This window comes from Salminus brasiliensis, chromosome 11 (genome assembly GCF_030463535.1).
Source record: "Salminus brasiliensis chromosome 11, fSalBra1.hap2, whole genome shotgun sequence".
In the NCBI taxonomy this organism is placed as follows: Eukaryota; Metazoa; Chordata; class Actinopteri; order Characiformes; family Bryconidae; genus Salminus; species Salminus brasiliensis.
Window position 1 is genome coordinate 13,183,355 of NC_132888.1, and position 18,811 is coordinate 13,202,165.

General features: G+C 42.7%; 1 protein-coding gene across 11 annotated transcripts in view; it reads left to right on the forward strand.

The window, feature by feature from the left end:
- tenm4 (teneurin transmembrane protein 4) overlaps positions 1–18,811 on the forward strand; it is a 239,132-nt gene that overhangs the window by 133,058 nt on the left and 87,263 nt on the right. For all 11 annotated transcript variants that reach the window (XM_072691808.1, XM_072691809.1, XM_072691810.1 and 8 more), the window contains 4 exons: positions 6,485–6,586; positions 7,078–7,272; positions 10,711–10,911; positions 16,392–16,577. In XM_072691808.1, coding sequence (XP_072547909.1) covers positions 6,485–6,586; positions 7,078–7,272; positions 10,711–10,911; positions 16,392–16,577 — 684 coding nt within the window. The remainder of the gene's footprint in view (positions 1–6,484; positions 6,587–7,077; positions 7,273–10,710; positions 10,912–16,391; positions 16,578–18,811) is intronic.

An 18,811-nucleotide genomic window follows, 5' to 3' on the forward strand; every position in this document is an offset into this window, starting at 1 on the left:
CATCAAAGGCCTTTTTCCCTTTTGACCAGTCAGAAATCTGGGAGGCTTTGAGTGAGAGGCCGTAGGCCACCCAGTAGCCCAGTGATTTGAACTCTGGTGTGAACACACAGCTTTTTAACAGAAAACGGTAAATTGACAGTACATTAACAGTAAAACCCAATGTACACTTGATGTACACTGATTTACACTATGTCCAAATGTCTGTGGACACCACTTCTAATGAATCTATTAAGATACTTAAAGTTGTGCCCATTGCTGACACAGATTTGCAAATGCACACACACACACAGCTTGATTAGTCCCTATAGAGAAGAACTACCTAAGATCATGCCTACAATCAGGGGTGGGCAAGGGGGGTATAAAGCCTCCATCACTGAGCTTTGGAGCAGTGGAACTGTCTGGTATGATGATGGTGCTCCATCCAATACTTTTTGGATGTGTTGGGAAGTCGGGATGAGGTGGGGTGGGGATCATCCAACATCCTGACTTTACTAATGCTCTTGTCACTGGATACAATGAAAATCTCACAGTAATGCTCCAGAATCTAGAAAAATGCCTGGACAATAGAGACTCCAACAAAAGCACGGTAACCTCTTTTTTAATACCCTTGATTTTAGAAAAAACAATGAATAAGCAAGTCGCTCAATACATATCTATATAGTGTATTTTTAAGGCTGATCTATGGTTTTATGAGTGTCTGCCTTTAGGTATACCATACTAAGCCAGGCATCGAGATGGTTTCTTTTCAGCTGGCTTATTGACAGATAGCATAACATTACACATGGGCCCCATCTGGGTTGTTTACACTGCACATTGGGCTTACATGTGACCAATGTGAAATTAAGGTGGGCTGTAACGATAAGGCCCATTTGGAAAGCCCAACTGAGTCATAGTAACAACACATGTACTACCCCACTCAGAGCTCATGCTACCTGGAACCCACCTAGCTTATGTTCCACCCATGTGAGCCCCACATGAGCATGTTGGCTGGGAGTCTAAGGACCGATGCAGAGGGGCTGGATGAGGTGTATAGCAGGCAGTGTACCGGATTTGTGGCAGAGGAAAGTTGATTTAAAAAGTGAGAGTTCATGTGAGAAGGAGAGGAAGAGAGAGAGGAGTTGTGATAAAGTAGGGAGAGAGAGTGTGAGAGAGGAGGAAAGAGAGGGTGTGATAAAGTGGGAAAAGAGATAGAGAAGAGAGAGAAGTTGTGAAAGTGGGGAAGGAGACGAAGAGAGAGAGGGGGGGGGGGAGAGAAGTTGGTAAAGTGGGTCACCTGAGCCATGTCCTTCAGAAGAAATCAAGCTGTGCCAGTTTTTAGCATACAACCCTTAGATGATCTCCTTGCTCTCAGGGATTAAAAGGTTTTACATTGACTTTTACATTTATTCATTTAGCGGACGCTCCCATCCAGAGTGACTCCGAAATCAGGGAGGGACTCGTCAGTATAGTGATATTCAAATACACCACTGGCCTGCTCTCGTAACCCAAATACAACAGCTCTGCTGAGCTCAGTCAAGGTTATGTGTAACCTACAGACCAGATGAAGAGCTTATTGCCTTTTTAGATATTGCTTTATGTCGTATTCTTCTGTTCCTGAACTACACCTCACTAGAAAGTAGCCCAAGCAGAGTTTATTGTTAGTGATTGCCTTCTGGCCTGTGCTTGCAGGTAAAAGTCAGCAGTGGTAAATATCAGTCATTCAGTCAGGAAAGCTGCCATTCAACCATAGTACCCTTTTGACAGTGAACAGCATACTTTTAAATGCAAGCATTTTGTATTCCCCTCACTGCAGGAAAACTGGTCTAATACATTTGTGTGTCGAGTTAAAGCAGCTCTGTGCGAGAATTGTTTAGTTAGAGCCACCCCTAAAGGTCACGCTTTTCACATGCATTTCTAGGCAAGCTGAGATATACAGAATCGTCACTGGAAGTGAAAGAATATGTGGACTGATGTAGTAGAGTCATATTACAGTCTTACTCGGTTACTCTGCGTTACACAGTTCTCACAAGTGCTGTCCTGCTTTGTTAGCTGTAGGTAGCTGTAGCTGTAACTATAGGTGTAGCTGTTTGTTGACATGCCTATTGGCCTATAGTCAATAAAATACTGCATATATATAATACTGTAAATACTGCATTTTGGGCAGTTTCCGCCTAGAAACATCTAGAATGCTGCTGGTGTCACATGTCAAAATAGGAGCATACTGCTTGCGGAAGGGCATGTTAAGGTTAAGATAGACATCATGTAATTGAGGTGATGCTGGTGGCAAAATCAATAGCATTGTAGATTTCATACTGTCTAGTTTGGATTAGGTACAAAAAACACAAGTGCATATCGGTAGATCACATTAAGCCGAACACTCAGCACTGTACACTGCAGCTAACAACATGCTGTACAATTTCTCAGTGGGATGTTTATTTACCTAAAGCTGTAAAACTTCAGTTCAGTCTAGCAACAGTTTCTAAAAGAGAACAGCGTTGTAGGTAGAACATGGAAAGGTCAATTCTTCTCTCTAATCCTCACTTTTCTTCAAAGGCTGAGGTGCTCCATCCTTCTCTTGTTAAGTGGAGCACAGTCTCGTTTGTCCTTGCTGTATGGTGTTACACACCCCCACTCAGAATTCTGTGTGTGTGTGTGTGTGTGTGTGTGTGTTGGGGGGGGGGTCGAAACCTGTGAGGCAAAGGCCATGGCTGTAATCTGTCCCCTGACCCAGGCTGTCCAGGCCTATTGGACTGATCAGTAACAAAACAAGTTCATGGCTAGAAAAATGTGTTTTAAGGCCAGTCGTGTTATATGTTCTTCACGGGTTTGTGACCCTGCGCTTATTTGACGGCTCATTCCTCTTTGCGTCACCGGGGAGCCTGAGAAGCTGGCAGAAATATAGACTGTACTTGTGTTTTTTTCCTCAAGTAAAACATGGAAAAACATGGTTCCTGCTCATCGTCACCCACCATCAGTCGTCGGAGATTATATTAGACATGAGGGTTTTGGGGGAGAAGATCAGGGCTGGAAAGTGCATGCTGGAGTTAGCACGAGTGGGTATGTGGAGTGTACATCACTCTTGATGACAGACGGACAGGCGTGTGGTTAGGAGAGTGTGTGAGTGCGGTGTGCGGAGGGACAGCGGGGTGTTGGCAGATAGCAGAGCTAGTCCGAGTTGTTGGAGTGCCACATGCATGTCCACTAAGAGCACTAGGATGTTCTCTCAGCTCAAAATGGAAAGAGGGAAGCGGCTGCATAAATGTAGTTCTTGGGTGCATTTGAAACAGCAAACGCCTGAAGCTTCACGCCTCTGAAACCTTGCTAATCCTTTATTTCTGAGACAAATTAGTGTCTGTTTCTGCCTTTTAATCTACTATTCTTTAGTAATACCCTGATATCTCAACACAGTGGTATATGTAAAGATCATGATCTTACAAAGAATATGAATATGCCTTTAACCTGAGATCAATGGACCTTTGTTACCATGTCAGTTTTCTTATCTGTTTCTATCAAGCGTGCTTCATATGAAATAAAAAAAAAAATAGGTTTTAACATAATCTTCCATTAAAATACACTCAGCAAGCAGTTTATTAGGAACACACCTACTCATTCATTCAATCATTCATTCATTATCTAATAACCTAACCGTGTGACAGCAGTGCAATGCATAAAAACATGCAAAAACAAGCCAGCAGCTTCATCAACCATTAGAAAGGGGGAAGTGTGGCAAGACAGGCTACAACAGAAGACCATGTCGGGATCCAGTCTTGCCTTGTGTCAACAGTACAGGCTGGTGGAGGTGGTGTACTGTGTGAGAAACACAGTCTTTTGGCACTGTTAATAGCAATCAGTCATCACAGTGTCTTTGAGTATCATTTTTCAATGGCTTCTTCCATATTCTAAATACCCAGTAAGACTGGGAGATTTACAGTATGATGTTCTTCTGCAAAAACTACAGGAATTGGTGATGCTTGAATGAAGGCTTGGGGTTGTTCTGAGAGTGAAAGAAGGTCAAACTCAGTATTAGTATATTAGTTTACTAGTGTTCCTAATAAATTGCTCAGTAAGGGTATACTGACAGTTGCCTTCCCCTAAAACATCTGATTTTTGATTATGTCATCAGACCATCAGTGGACATGGACGAATAATATTAACCAATGTCTTCATGGTTCACCTTTTCCTCCTACCACCCCTAGCAATCGTCATCCAGTTAACTCAGAAACCTGACCTGATGTTGTCTTCAAAGTTTCACAGCAAGAATGCAACATGATTTCTGATTTTCACTGACTAGATCAGTCTGCTGAAACAAATAAATAATACTGTAACAGTACTGCAATTCAAAGAAGCCCTCTAACCAACTGGAGCCTTTTTAATGGCGTACTATGAGCAATCACCGTTCCGGGCAAGAGCTTGTGTAGGTGTTTTGATGAGTCATATAATCCAACACAAGTAAACTATTTTGGACGAAACCATGCAGGCCTTTATATTGACCCACCAGTACATTTTTAATATGTTGCAAGACAACATACCACAACTTCAGTGTATAGCAGCAGATTCACAATATGGTATTCTGTCCGTATTGCACAGTGTTATGACACACACTTAACTCCCAGCTGTCCTAGCTTTTGTGAAATGAGTTGAGCCTTGTAGTTTGAGCCAGTGGTTGGAGGCTATCAAACACACCACCAAAATATTGATGGGCCTTGGACACACCAGGGGGGATTGTAACCTCTTCTTTTTGCATTACTAAGCTAAACGTGTGGCTCAAGAAAGAAGAAAACACACACTTTCAGCTCACTTTGGAGTTCCCTTCTGTCTCTGTGCCTTCCCACACCATCCCGCCTTCTCTCTCTTTCTCTCAGTCTCTCTCTCCCTCTCACTCAGTCTCTGTCTCTCTTTCATTGTATTGCATCCTTTGCTGTAATTCGCTCTCCTGAGGAAGGACAGAAGACTGTGAGGAGGTTCACATTTCCAACCCTTTTTCTTTCACACAAAAGCGGCTTTGTCAGGGCCGATCCTGGCCCTGTAGGAGCTCCAGCCGCCCCAGGGCAGCCGGAGAGGGGGATATTTTCCAGCGCCATTTCATGTTTAATTCACTGCCTCGTCCAGTTTTTTGAATTCCGACCAGCATGAATGGCTGCCGAAATGACCCTCCTTTGCACAACTGTGAAGTCCACCATCTGATAGAACATTAACGCTATGCAGAGCAGGCCTGGAATAACCTCCTGATAACAGGGCATAAGTAGCGACAGCAAGCCTTTGAGGCGTGAATGGGTCGGAGCGAGTATAAGTGCATGGGTACCGCAGAACGTAAGGGGATTATCTGCTAGATTGCTGGTTCAAATGGAACTTTTTTAAAATTGCAGCGCTTTTTGCCCAAAATGCTGTGACTCCCATCTCAGTCATTAAAGCCAGTCGTGATCAGTTGGGGACTAGATGTGCCTAAATGTGTCCCTATACGCATAGTTACTCCATAACTCAAATAATTCTTGTAATCCTGAAAGTGAACATTACGGTTCAAATATGATGCAAAAACCTTCTTAGCCAATATAATAGAAAGTGGGCTAGGTGGGTTCCAGGTGGGCATGGACTCTGAGTGGGTTAGTACATGTGTTGTTACTGGGACACATTTGGGCTTCCTATTTAGGCCTGATGTGCAGTGTACAACCCAGATGGGGCCCATGTTTAACCCCTCCGGGTCCTGTGGGACCCTGGTGGGCATCCATATGTAGGACCAACATGGAACCCATGGACAAAACTATCTGGTAACTAGTTCAGCTACCCATACAGGCTCCACATGTGCATGTTATATGGGATATACTGTATTAGGTACATCTAATGTAAAAGAATATAGTAATTCAAGTATCCCTCAAGATCATAAATTAAATAAAAATAAAATTTTATTAACTCCAGACATCTTTCGCTGCTTAATCTTTTGATGGTAAGGCACAGCATTTCTGCACAGGACCCTCCCAACCCAGTACTGGCATGATTTACCCCAGAACACAGAGCAACCTGATGTGTAAACAATACAGATTAAACAGCCTTAGTTCAAAGGGGATGGAAAGCTTTAGTTTTTAGTGACATTTCCATCAGGAGATTGAGAACTACGCTAACCTTTTGGTACTCTCACACAAACACCTTGTTTCTCCACTTTTGTCGTTTTTCACTTTTGGACATAATGTGAATCTGGCAGTTGTTCTTTACATTGTGTCCAAATTTCCTCATGAACAGACCAAAAGAAATGCTCCAAAATGAATTCTATTAAAAGTGAAGATGTTTTTTTTCCCTTCCTCTGTAAAGTTTTTTGGAGACGAAAGGTTTTTGTTTGACAGCGATGATATACAGTCTCCGTTTTCACTTAGAGTGGGAAGACTTGACACTGCAGGAGAAAACGAAAAGCATTCCTGTAGATCTATATAAAAAAAATCTATATATGAAAAAACTGTTGATGAATGTTGTGAGCTCTTCTGACAGACACCACTGCTTTTTTATTTTATTTCAGACTCGATTGATGACTGTCCCAGTAACTGCTTTGGTAATGGAGACTGCATAGCTGGAACCTGCCACTGTTTCCTGGGCTTCAGAGGACCAGACTGTGGTAGAGGTAAGAGCCCTCTCTCTCTCTCTGTCCTCTTCCTTGTCCATGAGCCAGCATGTGTATCTGTTGTTCTTATTTAATTATTTGCTAGACACCCACCCACCCACATGAATCATTAAAATACCAGTCCAAGGCACAATCAGAAATTTGCTGAGCTCTGAGTGAGTTGGCACAAATAGCCATTGCCCATATCTTTTCAGAGCTCTTCATTGTTTGCAAACAATGGATTCAGATTGCCTACAGTGGAGTCGGAACAGTTCTATGCCATAAATCTCATTTGAAGGTACAGCTTAAAGTGGCTTTACAGATCTCTGATTGTGCCTTTAACACAAAATGCTTGGAATATTAACTCATTAAACAGTTATGTTCCGAAAAAGTATCCTAGCCTAATTTCTGTTCAAATGCCAGAGTCCTGGGCCAGGCATTGTTGGTTTGGAGCTATTTAGACCCTATTTAAATGGATGTGCACATGTATTTTTGTATTTGGCCTCCCACAGCTTCCTGTCCAGTGCTCTGCAGCGGGAACGGCCAGTACCTAAAAGGCCGCTGCATGTGCCACAGCGGTTGGAAAGGGTCAGAATGTGATGTTCCCACCAACCAGTGCATTGACGTGACGTGCAGTGGACATGGGACGTGCATAGTGGGGACCTGCATCTGCAACCCAGGCTTTAAGGGAGAAAATTGTGAAGAAGGTAATGCCATTTTGATGATAATGATTGGGCTAGAAACTAAATTTACCTTTCTTGTAAAGACGATCAGTTTAGTATCCAAGTCAACAGGAATTTCAGTGGAGAACAGCTGTAGAATGTGCCGCTTAGTCCAAGGCTACACTCTTAACGCTTCAAAAATCTCTTTGAGCAATGTAGTTCTTTATGAGACCAAAAGTGGTTCTTCTATGGGATCGCCTAAAGAACCATTCGAAGCACCTTTATTTTCAAAAAGACTGAAAATAGCCCTAAAATACATTCACAAATCAATGCGTAGGTTCTCCCAATTGTTCTCCTGTCATCATTCCCCTGCAAGTTTTCAGCCCCCCCCCCCCAAACACACACACACACACACACACACACACACACTTCACACACACCACCATCTAGCATTGCGTTATGGTCAGGCTGTTGTTGTTTCTGTTTATGCACTACATAAAAATCCAACACTTGCACAGTGCCAAACATGTGAGATGAGCCGTAATTTAGCGGTATTAGGGAGAAAACACCATTTCATCCCATGGGCTTATGGGGCTTTTTCAGGACCGGCCCGCACTCTGTTTCTGAATATTTCAGACTATACTGTTTTTTGAAGTTGAGCACAAAAGCCTGCTCTTTCTCTGTTTAGATGGAGAAGATTTCTCTAATCTCAGTGCATTATAAATGCTTTGAAACGGCTCATAGCAATTCATTAGGCCACACAAAACAATCCTTTTTGTTGTCTGAAACACAGTAAACAGTTTTGCACAAATGCAAAGTGTGAATTTAATCCAGGGCTGCTGAACCCAGCTCTCCTGGAGATCAATATGTCCTGCAGAGTTTAGTTCCAGCTTAAGCTTAGATTGATATCATATTTCTATCAGTATTTCAGTAAGCATAGATTATAAGACGCATGATTTAGCGTTGGTCTAACATTGCACCATCACTGCACTCTATGCGATAGACTGAGGATCTGTTCCCTGTTTGGGTAAGCACACCACTAGACTAATATAAACCCTTGGGTGAGACTCCTCACATACATCCACCTTCCTCTGTGACATAATAAAACTGTAATGATGATTTTGCTTGAGCAAATACAAGCCAATGATTTTGGTCAGAGCACGTGTACATTAGAGAAAGGTGTGTTAAGTCAGGGTTGAAATAAACTCCGTTGGAAGGTAGATCTCCAGCCGCAGGACTGGGCAGCTCTGCTTTAATCTGTTAATGGTGTCCCAGAGGGCCCGGCAGAGGGCCCCAGGCCAAGGTGCCAAGAGATAAGATTGAACTCGCCATTGTGTTTGGCAGCTCTTGAAGGCGCTCATTTCAAGATGAAAAATAGAGCGTCTGATTTTGATAAATGGGAGTTCTGACACCTCTGATCCCCCCCGCCAATATTCTATTTTGGGTTGCACCGCAGACAGGCGGAGGGAGAGAATGGGGCCGCTGGCCCTTTAAGGCTTCTACCTTTCTTCTCCGCGACCTTCAGGCGGTGATGATTAATTGCCAGGAGAGCAGCTCTTGTCAGTTAGCCTATGATCTCCGAGCCTGGTGCCCAAGCCATCTGCTAAGAGGCCACAGCTCCTGTTTGTCTATAGGCAAGGCCTTTATACTCGTTTGTGTCACGGTAAAGGGAGGCAGCCGTGCCCCCTGCGTCTCCATGTCCCCTCCACCCAGATGCACGTTCTCCATCTGTGACATTCTTCCTGTTGTTGTTGTTGTTATTATTATTATTATTATCTAATTTTTCGGTTGTGGCCTTTGTCCTCTCGTTAACTGAGGCAACATTCGCCAGCTTTCTCCAGGTCTCTGTTTTCATTAAACATCCATTAACAATCATTAACAATCATTAGCATTAGCATGGGACCGAACAGACTTTCTGCATTTTTCCTTTTTTTTTGTTCTTGCCAGAGGTTGAGTGATGAAAGGATCAGCAGTCATAAGTCAGGCTAAGTTCTAAGGTGGTGGTGGTGGGGGGGGGGGTTACAGTTAAATAAAAAGCAGGGAATGTGTGTTAAGAGAAGAAGCGCATGTTTTTCACCCGCCAGGCCTGAGTGTGTGGCAGCGGCCTCGTTTGCATTCTGACCAGCTCTCAGCGTTTCTGGGTTCGGCAGCGAGCGAGCGGGGGAGCACGTCCAGCGCCGCTTTTCAATTTAGCCCAGCATGCGCTGGCTGCGGCCACCCTCCCTGGCGCTGGGAGGAAATCTCATTACCAGCAGTGAGAGAGGGAGTGAGTGAGTGAGTGAGTGAGAGAGAGAGAGAGAGAGAGAGAGAGAGAGAGAGAAAGAGAGCTCTCCCCCACCTGGCTGCGTGTTGCACGGCTATGGGGTTGGCTGTCTAATTTGCCCGTTTGTAAATCCCTTTCTTGTCCAGCTTTAGGAAGTATTGGCTGGAAATGTGAAGAGCGCTTGTTTACAAGAGAGTCTCAGGCCCAATCCTTTTGGAGACCTTCACTTTATTGGCATGACTGTATCAAGCACAGAATTCCCAAAGCAACGTTAGTGTAGTTTTAAACAAGGATGCTCCAAGGTGGAGCATCAAGTATTAAACAACGATGCTCCAAGGCGGAAATTATTGGGCAAATAACAATAACCAGTAAATAACACATTATTTAGCTGATAGCAAAACCTGTAAACGTTTATTTTCCTTTTTCAATTTTAAAACAATTGCCTGAATCCAAACACGAAGTGCAGTGAGTGTAAGACTGTAAATATGCTAGTTAATGCTAGCTGCCTCCTTTCTTTAGGCTATAGGTATTTAACTAAGGATGCCCCAATATGGGAATTCTGAGACAAGGGCTGTCGCCAAAATATTAGGGAGTATTAGGGCCATGTGAATTTGGACACTTCATCATCGACATGCATCAATTCACAAACATGTGAGTGGCTGAGCCGTGTTCAAAGCTCTGTACACACACAAACTGAATTCTGAATGAAAACTAGTAAAGCACTGTGCTGTTCATGAAATAGTCTTTGACCGTTAAGTACCTTAAGCCTCCCAATAACAAGCTACTAATATAAGCCTCCCAATAACAAACTACAGGGGAAAATATCTTAAAATCACAGCGTTCAGTGGCTCGCGGCTATCACTTGCTCATATGAACGAATGTTGTCGGCTCTGTTTCGTTCCACTGTCTGTTGCTTACTAATGCCACTCACACTAATATGATTCAGATGTCACCTTTCTAAAACAGACTGCTTAACTTCCAACCAAACCTGGCTTATGCAAGTATATGCTGCAGTAGTCTGCATCCTGATATACAAGGCAAACTGAAGATTTGTTAGCCCAATTAATTTTGGTTTTAATAACTGAATCAATAAGTGATCTGAAAACATAATGAAATATAAACAGCTATAGTTCCCCTCACTTTCTCTCTGTTCTGGTATTTGATGGTGTTTCTTCTAGCTTGGTCAGCATGCCCTAACAATGTTTCTTTTCTTTCCTCAGTGGACTGCCTGGACCCCACTTGCTCAGGACGAGGTGTGTGTGTTCGTGGCGAGTGCCACTGTTTCGTGGGTTGGGGCGGCCCTGGGTGTGAGAGCCCACGGGCCTCCTGCATGGACCAGTGCTCAGGACACGGTGCCTTTCTGGCTGATACGGGCACCTGCAGCTGTGACCCCAACTGGACTGGTCACGACTGCTCCACAGGTCAGTAAAACCACCCTGCTTAGATTAGTTAACAGCTAAGCTGGTGTTGAGCTTGTTTACTTTTAAAGGAAGCTTCTTTAGGTTTAGACTGCAAAAACAAGGCTTTAGTTAGTTGCTAGGATGGACTGGAAGCTTATACCTACCAAATAACCCTGTGGAAATGAATATTTGCCCCAAACATGTTGTTACTTGGTGTCAGATAGGCTTCTTTAAGGCTATTTGGTGTCTGACACCACAGCAAACTACTTTTTTTAATTGATAAAAATCCCTCTCTATCACTCAGCGCAATGCTAGGCAACACAGGACTCTGTTAGTTAATGTAATTAATCTTAGTGTTCTCCAATGACATTGCATTAAGGCCGTACCGTAGCCTGCACAAGTGGCCTACTCCGTTGTGAGTATTTAAACTTGCTGAACCCTGCTCTACGATATTTGTGATGCTCTTTTGCCTCCCATCAAACTGTCTTTTTAATGCTGCATGTCAATCAATTGTACCATAATGTTCTCCTAATGCTCTTAATAAGCATTTCATCAGGTATGACTGTTTACAGTATATAAGCCCATGTGAAGGTACAACTTTGCTTAATGAAACCAAAGGCAACGATCCTCTGCCTAATCTCACCCTATTACCTGTTGCCATGGAAGCAGTCACTTCCCCCTTTTGCAGGGGTAATTTGTCTTGCAGTTCACCATTTGCGTCATTGGCAGAAATCTCAAAAGCAGCTTTTAGATTTAGTGTGGATCCTTTTTTAGAAATCCAAAACAATTGGTTATGTTATTTTCTTTCGTTAAAGCCACTCCAGATCTTTTGTTAAGACCTCCAGATTTCAAAATGGAGCCATAGTGTATGGGCCAGTCGTGCAGTTTCTTCTTTTAATTGTTGCCATTTTTGCTCTGTTGCTGCCGATAGTGGGTTTAGGCTTCACTGCTGTTTCTGTCATGCTTTGACTGGTGGACACTACTGTCCATTGAACCTTGTTCCACATTTAAACAGTTCCGGTCACGCTAGTAAAACCACCCGCACCAGTAGGGGAAGATACCACCGTGTTTGATACTGTGTAACTGGCTTATTGCCTTATTGCTGTAAACGCTGGAAAGGAGAGTCAGGTTCTGTGCATGTTTCTCCTGAGGCTATGAGCCTTTCTGGTGTAACTGCTATAACTACACTAACATTGCCTCTGAACAAGGTGTACTGAAGTGCAGACTGAATGCAGGTCACACTGAGGCCTCTTTCTTTAGCCTTAAGGTGCTATAAATGATAAGGGACCCTTAAATTTGGATTACACAGTCCAAATTTAATCTGAATCTCAAAGGTGAATTAACAAACTCCTACAAAGTACAAAGTAGCCATGGTGCTGAGACTTATTGATCATCTTGAGTGTTTTTCACTTCATGTGGACCTTCTAGCAAATGCTAGCTACTAGCTTTGCCACTAACCTTAAAGAAGATCATCCAAGTAAAGATGATTTCTCCCTCCCAAAGTGCGGAAACACAGCTATCTGTGACTGTGAATTTCCCCATTAATGCCAAGCAGACAGGCTGACCTATTAGGTAATCCCTGGGATTTGCTGGGAAATAGGCATTTTAAAGCCTGGCTTCTCAAGCGGACGAGTCTGCGCTGTAAATTATGATGAGGTTGCACTTTCTCCCTCCCGGCCCTGCTTGCTTTCCAGGCTCGTGAAGCGCGCAAGCATTTAAATGAAGGAGTGTCTGCTCAGGGAGAAAGGCTACCACAGGCCATTGAGTTCAGGCGCTAATCCGAAGCAGCACGTGGCACCAAGGTGCCCAATGTTCTCGATTTTCTGTGCTTATTTCCTCTGTTTTCTTGCAGTTTAATTACATTATATAAAGGAAATGTTCTGGCAGGGAATTAAGAAGCATTAAGTTATTTAATATTTATATTTATATAAATATATAATCTTTTATTTCTCATATTAAACCACTTTTTGGGGGGTTTCTTGGACTGTGCTTGAACCTTGACTTTCAAATGACACTTCAATCAATCAGGATTATTTCTGGGGGTGGTTCTGCCTTTTACAAAAGAGCTGCTGTCACTTTTGAAGGCCACTGAACTCTGAACTGAACTCACTGTGACAATAAATCCCCTGACTAGAGCGGCACAAAATATTGGATGTCATGATTGCAGTGTCGACATTTGCAATACTGATATCACAGAAGTGTATAATATGCAAATATGATGATATGATGCGTGCTGTGAGCATTCTGGCCAATCACAGATGTTGGAATGAATTAATGAATTCACAAGTCTAAAAGCATAAGTGACTTGACTTGGGCTAGTTCTTAATCACATAATCTAAAGGGTTCACTAATGTGTTTTCATTGTATTGGGGGTAGGAATGTAACAGTAAATAAAAGTCATGGTTCAGTTCATACCATGGTTTGAACATCATGGGTCGGTATGGGCTTGGTAAAGAGGGAAAAAGCAGCAACATCTTAAGGTTTTAGGGTGTGAAAATTGGTACTGCGTTATGATCACCAGTCTTCAACCACCACATGACCGGATCATCTGTACTGTACTGTGTATTCTTTGTACAGAAACATGACGTCCACACCATGGTATAAATACACATACCATTGCCACCTATACTGTGGGGATGTATATTGCAGTTGCAGTACAGAGCAGTATAATTACAGTAACTGGAATGTTGAACATCTGCCTTAATCCCACCTATTATCACACGTTTTCCATTGCTAATGTCGTTCCTCGCGACTCCTGGCTGCCGACCAACTGCCACACACACACTACGTCGTACACAGGTTTGGGATACGCTGGATGCGTGTGTGTTTCTCTCTTGCTTTGTACATGGCAGGCACTGTCATGATGATAAACAGGCTATGGGACACTGCAGACAGCCTCTTGAAAGGGCCACACGTTCCCTACGTGAGCCAGGCCGAGGGCCCTGCTGATGTGGCGGCTAATTGCATCTACTGTTCAGAGAAAAGGACTCTCCAAGTTCACAAAAAAAGAAAAAAAGCTTTGATTCTTTCTTATGTATTTTTTTTTCCTGCTCATATTCTGCCGTCTGCCGCTGGTTACCACGATGAGAAAGCTCTCAGCTTAAGTATGAGGCCACTTTTGCCTTCGTGTCATGTTCAGAAATGAGCTTCTGTGAACAATCATGATGTGCATCAGTTAAAGCTTCCCCTCTATTACAGTGGTCAGGCAGGGGTCATTGGCTTATTTTTCCATGACTTATAAAGAATGCCCTGCAATTTGTCCTCTGTCTTCTTGAGGAAAGAGATGTTTTTAGATGTTTTAGAATTTTTTTTATAAGAAAACTCTCCAGTGATTATGGAGTGACTTGTTTTTGCATATCCAGTCACGTGGAAAAATGAGGACACCCCATGCAAAATCGTTTTTTAAACATATGGACAATCTGATCTTCATTTGAACAATATGAACATATGGAGGCAATATAGCCAAAAATAGCCAATTAAAGGAATGTCTTTGTAAAATGGTTTTAATCAAAGAAATGTAATTTTCTTGTGAGGAAATAGTTAAGAAACCTCCATATTTATTATCTTATTCCCCCAGCATTGAGCTGTGCAGCAGTGGAACTGTGTTCTCTGGAATGATGGATGATGCTCCATATGATATTTTGGAATGTGTTGGGGAGTTTGGGATGAGGTGGGCTGAAGATGGTCCAGTATCCTGAGCTCATTAACACTCTTGTCACTGAATGCAATAAAATCCTGACAGCAATGCTCCAAAATCTAGTTGAAGGCTTCTTCCCTGGACAGTAGAGACAGTTACTCCAACTGTTTTTTTAATACCTTTGATTTTGGAAAAACCTATGAATGAGCAGGTGTCCCAATACTTTTGTCCATATAGTGTATAGGTCAAAAAGAGGAAGACAGTGAGACAGTTCTGCAAAGTACACAAATGTGTTTGTGTGTGTGTGTGTGTGGTAATGAGGGAACTGTTGTGTCTCCTAGACAACTCAAAGCAGCTATGGATGAAATGCTGTTAGGACGCCTCTAATTGAAAAGTCGCATGTGAAATTAAAGACATTTACACAATTTAACAAAGGCCCAGTTCTGTAATTAGTGAGAGGGAAGAATTTTTCTGTCCTTTAAAGGTTTTAAAGCCTCTAATGCCATGTTATGGTCTGTGCCTGAAAAGCCTAACTTGACTCCATTTAATTTCTAACAATGACCAAAATGGGGAGCTGCACAGGACATAATTGACTTATTAATGGCCTGTATCTTCTCTCTTTCTAGTCCCCCCATGAGAAATAGGTGAATGCGTTCAACTAATCAGATGGGAATATGTGCTCATGTCTAGCCTCTACGTGCCAACTCGCAGGGCTTCGACTCAACTCGTGGTCCTCATGATCTAATTCACAACGCGACCTTGTTTTCAGCCAGCACGGCGCTCCTGAACGATTTTCCAGCCTTTGTTTCCGAAACCTAGTTGGCTGTGAATGAGCCCTAGGCTATAACCAAAGTGGTTGACAAGCAGAGTTTAGAGAAAGTTTACAAACTCGGAGGCGGTGCTGTGAAGTCTTGCACTTCAGTATTGGCCTGTCTCTCCTGCTTCACCCTACAAGGATAACTAGGTGTCCCCCGGGCCCCAGGAAGCAGGAGAGGGCATTCAATCTGTAAACACTCAGATGGCGCATTGTGAGTGGTGGCCTCTGTTAAGGCTTGTTCACCGGTCTGGTCCAAGCTCTCCTCCAATCATTCACCAGCAAGGCCTTTTTTTAATTTCTTGCTTTGTGTTTTGGAGTATGTTTTGATTTATGTACCATAGAAAGAGTCAGGATTCAATTCAGATGCTCATTTTCTTTACTTAACTGAACAAAATCTCCATTTTTGTAATTTTCCACTTTTTGACATAATTACTATCTTCAATCTGTTCTTTATATTGTGTCATGATGAATGGACCAATGGACATTAATGTAAAATTAAAGAATTTCTCCATTTCCATATTTGGACTTTATGATAAGACCTTATGTTTTCATTTTGAAACTGTATCACATAACAGTGCATTAAAAACTAATTAAAAACAAACCAATGGGACTTTCGTTTTCCATGCTACCGGCCCTTTAAGATTAATAGCTGATTAATAAGCCTGTTATTTGATCGGGTAACAAGGGTTGACGTGTTGCTGTTTAACAGAAAGTCAAAATTAGGCTTTTTCTTTTCTGCCCACCTTCTCATGACACAAGGAGGGGTGCGCATTAACAAAAGACGACGAGGGGCACTGCAGAGAATCCGGCACCATACATGCCCCCCTCTCTTCTCTTTGTGACAGGCTTATTAGATCTGTATTGTCCAAAGGGGATTCTACTCCCCTTTCTTATGCGGGGTGAGAATTCCTTTTCAGCGGCTGTCGGGCGAGTTAGCGGAGTGTGGTGGTCCATCTCCAACAATAACTTGTGGATTTGTCTTCTCTTTACCCCCTGTGGTCTTCTGCCCCCCCTCTCCCCCCTCCCTATCCTGCATTTCTCCCACAGAGCTTTGTGCGGCGGACTGTGGCGGTCATGGCGTCTGCGTGGCGGGCGGCTGCCGCTGTGAGGAGGGCTGGACGGGCGCCGGGTGTGACCAGAGGGCGTGTCACCCGCGCTGCAGCGAACATGGCACCTGCAAGGACGGCAAGTGTGAATGCAGCCCGGGCTGGAATGGAGAACACTGCACCATCGGTAGGGTGTGTGAGTGTGTGTGTGAGTGAGTGAGGGGCTGAGGATTGGGTGGTTAAATGGGTGGGTTTTTTGGGAGGGGGGGTGGTTGGTACAGGGGAGAAAGGGAGAAGCATGCGTAATTGAATTTGTGCAACTCGGCATAGCATGAAGAGGTTTGCTGAAGGATCTGAGGCTTGCCTTCATGCATTTTAATGTGAGAATGTGCTAAGGTGTCTTTTCATTTCCGCTCATCCTTTTCCTCATCCTGCTTTCTTTTCTTTCTTTTTTCCGATCCTCCCTCGCCGTTGCCTTCCTTTTGATTTGTTGATGTGAAATACAAACATTTGCATCGTCTCGAGCAGCACAGGCACTGGAAAGACATTCCTTTTAGCGGGCCGTTTGACCGCCAAGAAAAGTCTTTTCTTTACTTAGAAAGCTTCGGTATTTAAAATTACTTTCCCTTTTCCTTCCAAAACTTTCCTTTAACTCTGCTAAGAATTTGATTAAAAGTGCCAGAGTCTCCGTCTGCAGAGGAGCTGTGCAACTGACATGACTCTTTCCCTTGCCTCATATTTTTGATTGCTTTTTTTTTTTTTTTTGACTTGTGGAGAAAACGGTCCAAAGCAAACATCAGTAGATGTGAAACTGTGCCTTTTATGCTTGGCTTTCCTTAACTTGATGCCAGTGCACTGCTCGCAATCACTTCTAGCTAGACTATAAAATGTGTTATGGCAGATTTCACTGGCTGTCCGTTCCCCTGCATGCTGATGCACATCCCATCCCAACTTTGTGAAGAGCCACAGAACTGCCAAGAAGCCCTGTTCTGTATAACAGACTAAGCCAAAGGAACAGTCTGTTTGGAGGAATAGACAAACAAAAAGCAACAGTCTGTTAGAAAGAATAGGTCAAGCAAAAAAAACTTTTTGAAAGAATAGACAAAAAAGTCTTTTTGAAAGAATAGACAAATCAAAAGGAACAGTCTGTTTGAAGGAATAGTCCTAAAAGAACAGATCAAGCTACAGAAACAGTCTGTTTAAATGAACAGACCAGGCTACAGAAACAGTCCGCTTAAAGGAACAGTCCAAGCAAAAGGAACAGTCTGTTTATATGAGCAGATCAAGCAAGCAATGCTAATGCTCTTAACAGCTAATAAAATTTCACATGGCCACTTGCGCTCTTAACCAACTTTTAATTTGTTTAGTCACACTCAGCGTTGGTTGGTTGTAACCAGCTGGATGCATATCTTTAGCAGCTGACAGCAGACCTGCACTAGTAGTGTTGTGTAAGCAGGGCACCACAGAGCCTAGGAAGAGTTACAAACTTCCAGCCTTGTGTGAATGAGACAGGCAGAACTTAATGTGAGGATAATGTCGGGTCTGGGTGCCGTGGCCCCTCTGACGCTCACAGCAGGGATGCTGACAATGACAGCACAGTCAGCTCTTCTGTTGAACTGCAGCTGTTAACACAGGAGCTGTATTCAAAGAATAAGAAAAGCAGTTGCTTGAAAGTTGCTTCAATGGAAATTGTTGATCTGGAAACTAGACTTAAGTCCAATTTGGTCTATTATTTATTTTATTTTTTATATTTTAACGGGGAAATAAAATATTTATGATAATTGAATAAGGGATTACAACCCATTTTTTACTTTTTACAGATATTTTTTTTTTTTTACAAATATTATAGCTATTATGCAAAAACCTTATTTTTACAACTTTCCATTGAAAGTTAGGACGGCCTTCACCTGCAAATCTGCCATTCTGGAGGTTTTTGTGTGACGGCAAGAATATGACACTTAAGTTGACGGTATTAAAATTTCACTAAATGTCACCTGTTTTGGTCTAGTAATGATTCATAATGTTCCCAAGCACATCTATCTCTAAATAAAGAATCAAGTGGCTTAGACTATTAAAAGTCTTCTAATCTGTGTTTAACTGAGTGGAATGTACAGCGTTATTACTGTACAATGACTCACTATATTACTCGCTGTACTTTACTGCAGCATCAATTTGAAAGTCACCTTCTTCCTGCACATCTATATTAGTTTACCTTTTAACCTCATCAATTATGTATAATGAAAATGAATAGCCCCTTAATCATGAAATGCGGTTAATTTTTTTTAGATATCACCCATGGCTTAGACCTGCAATGGCGCTAGGTCGAGAGCAGGATAGCTAATTAGCTGCACGAATTATAAGCTGTGGTGTAATTTGGTCCCAATTACTATTTTCCCTCTATTTTTACAAAAATACATTGAC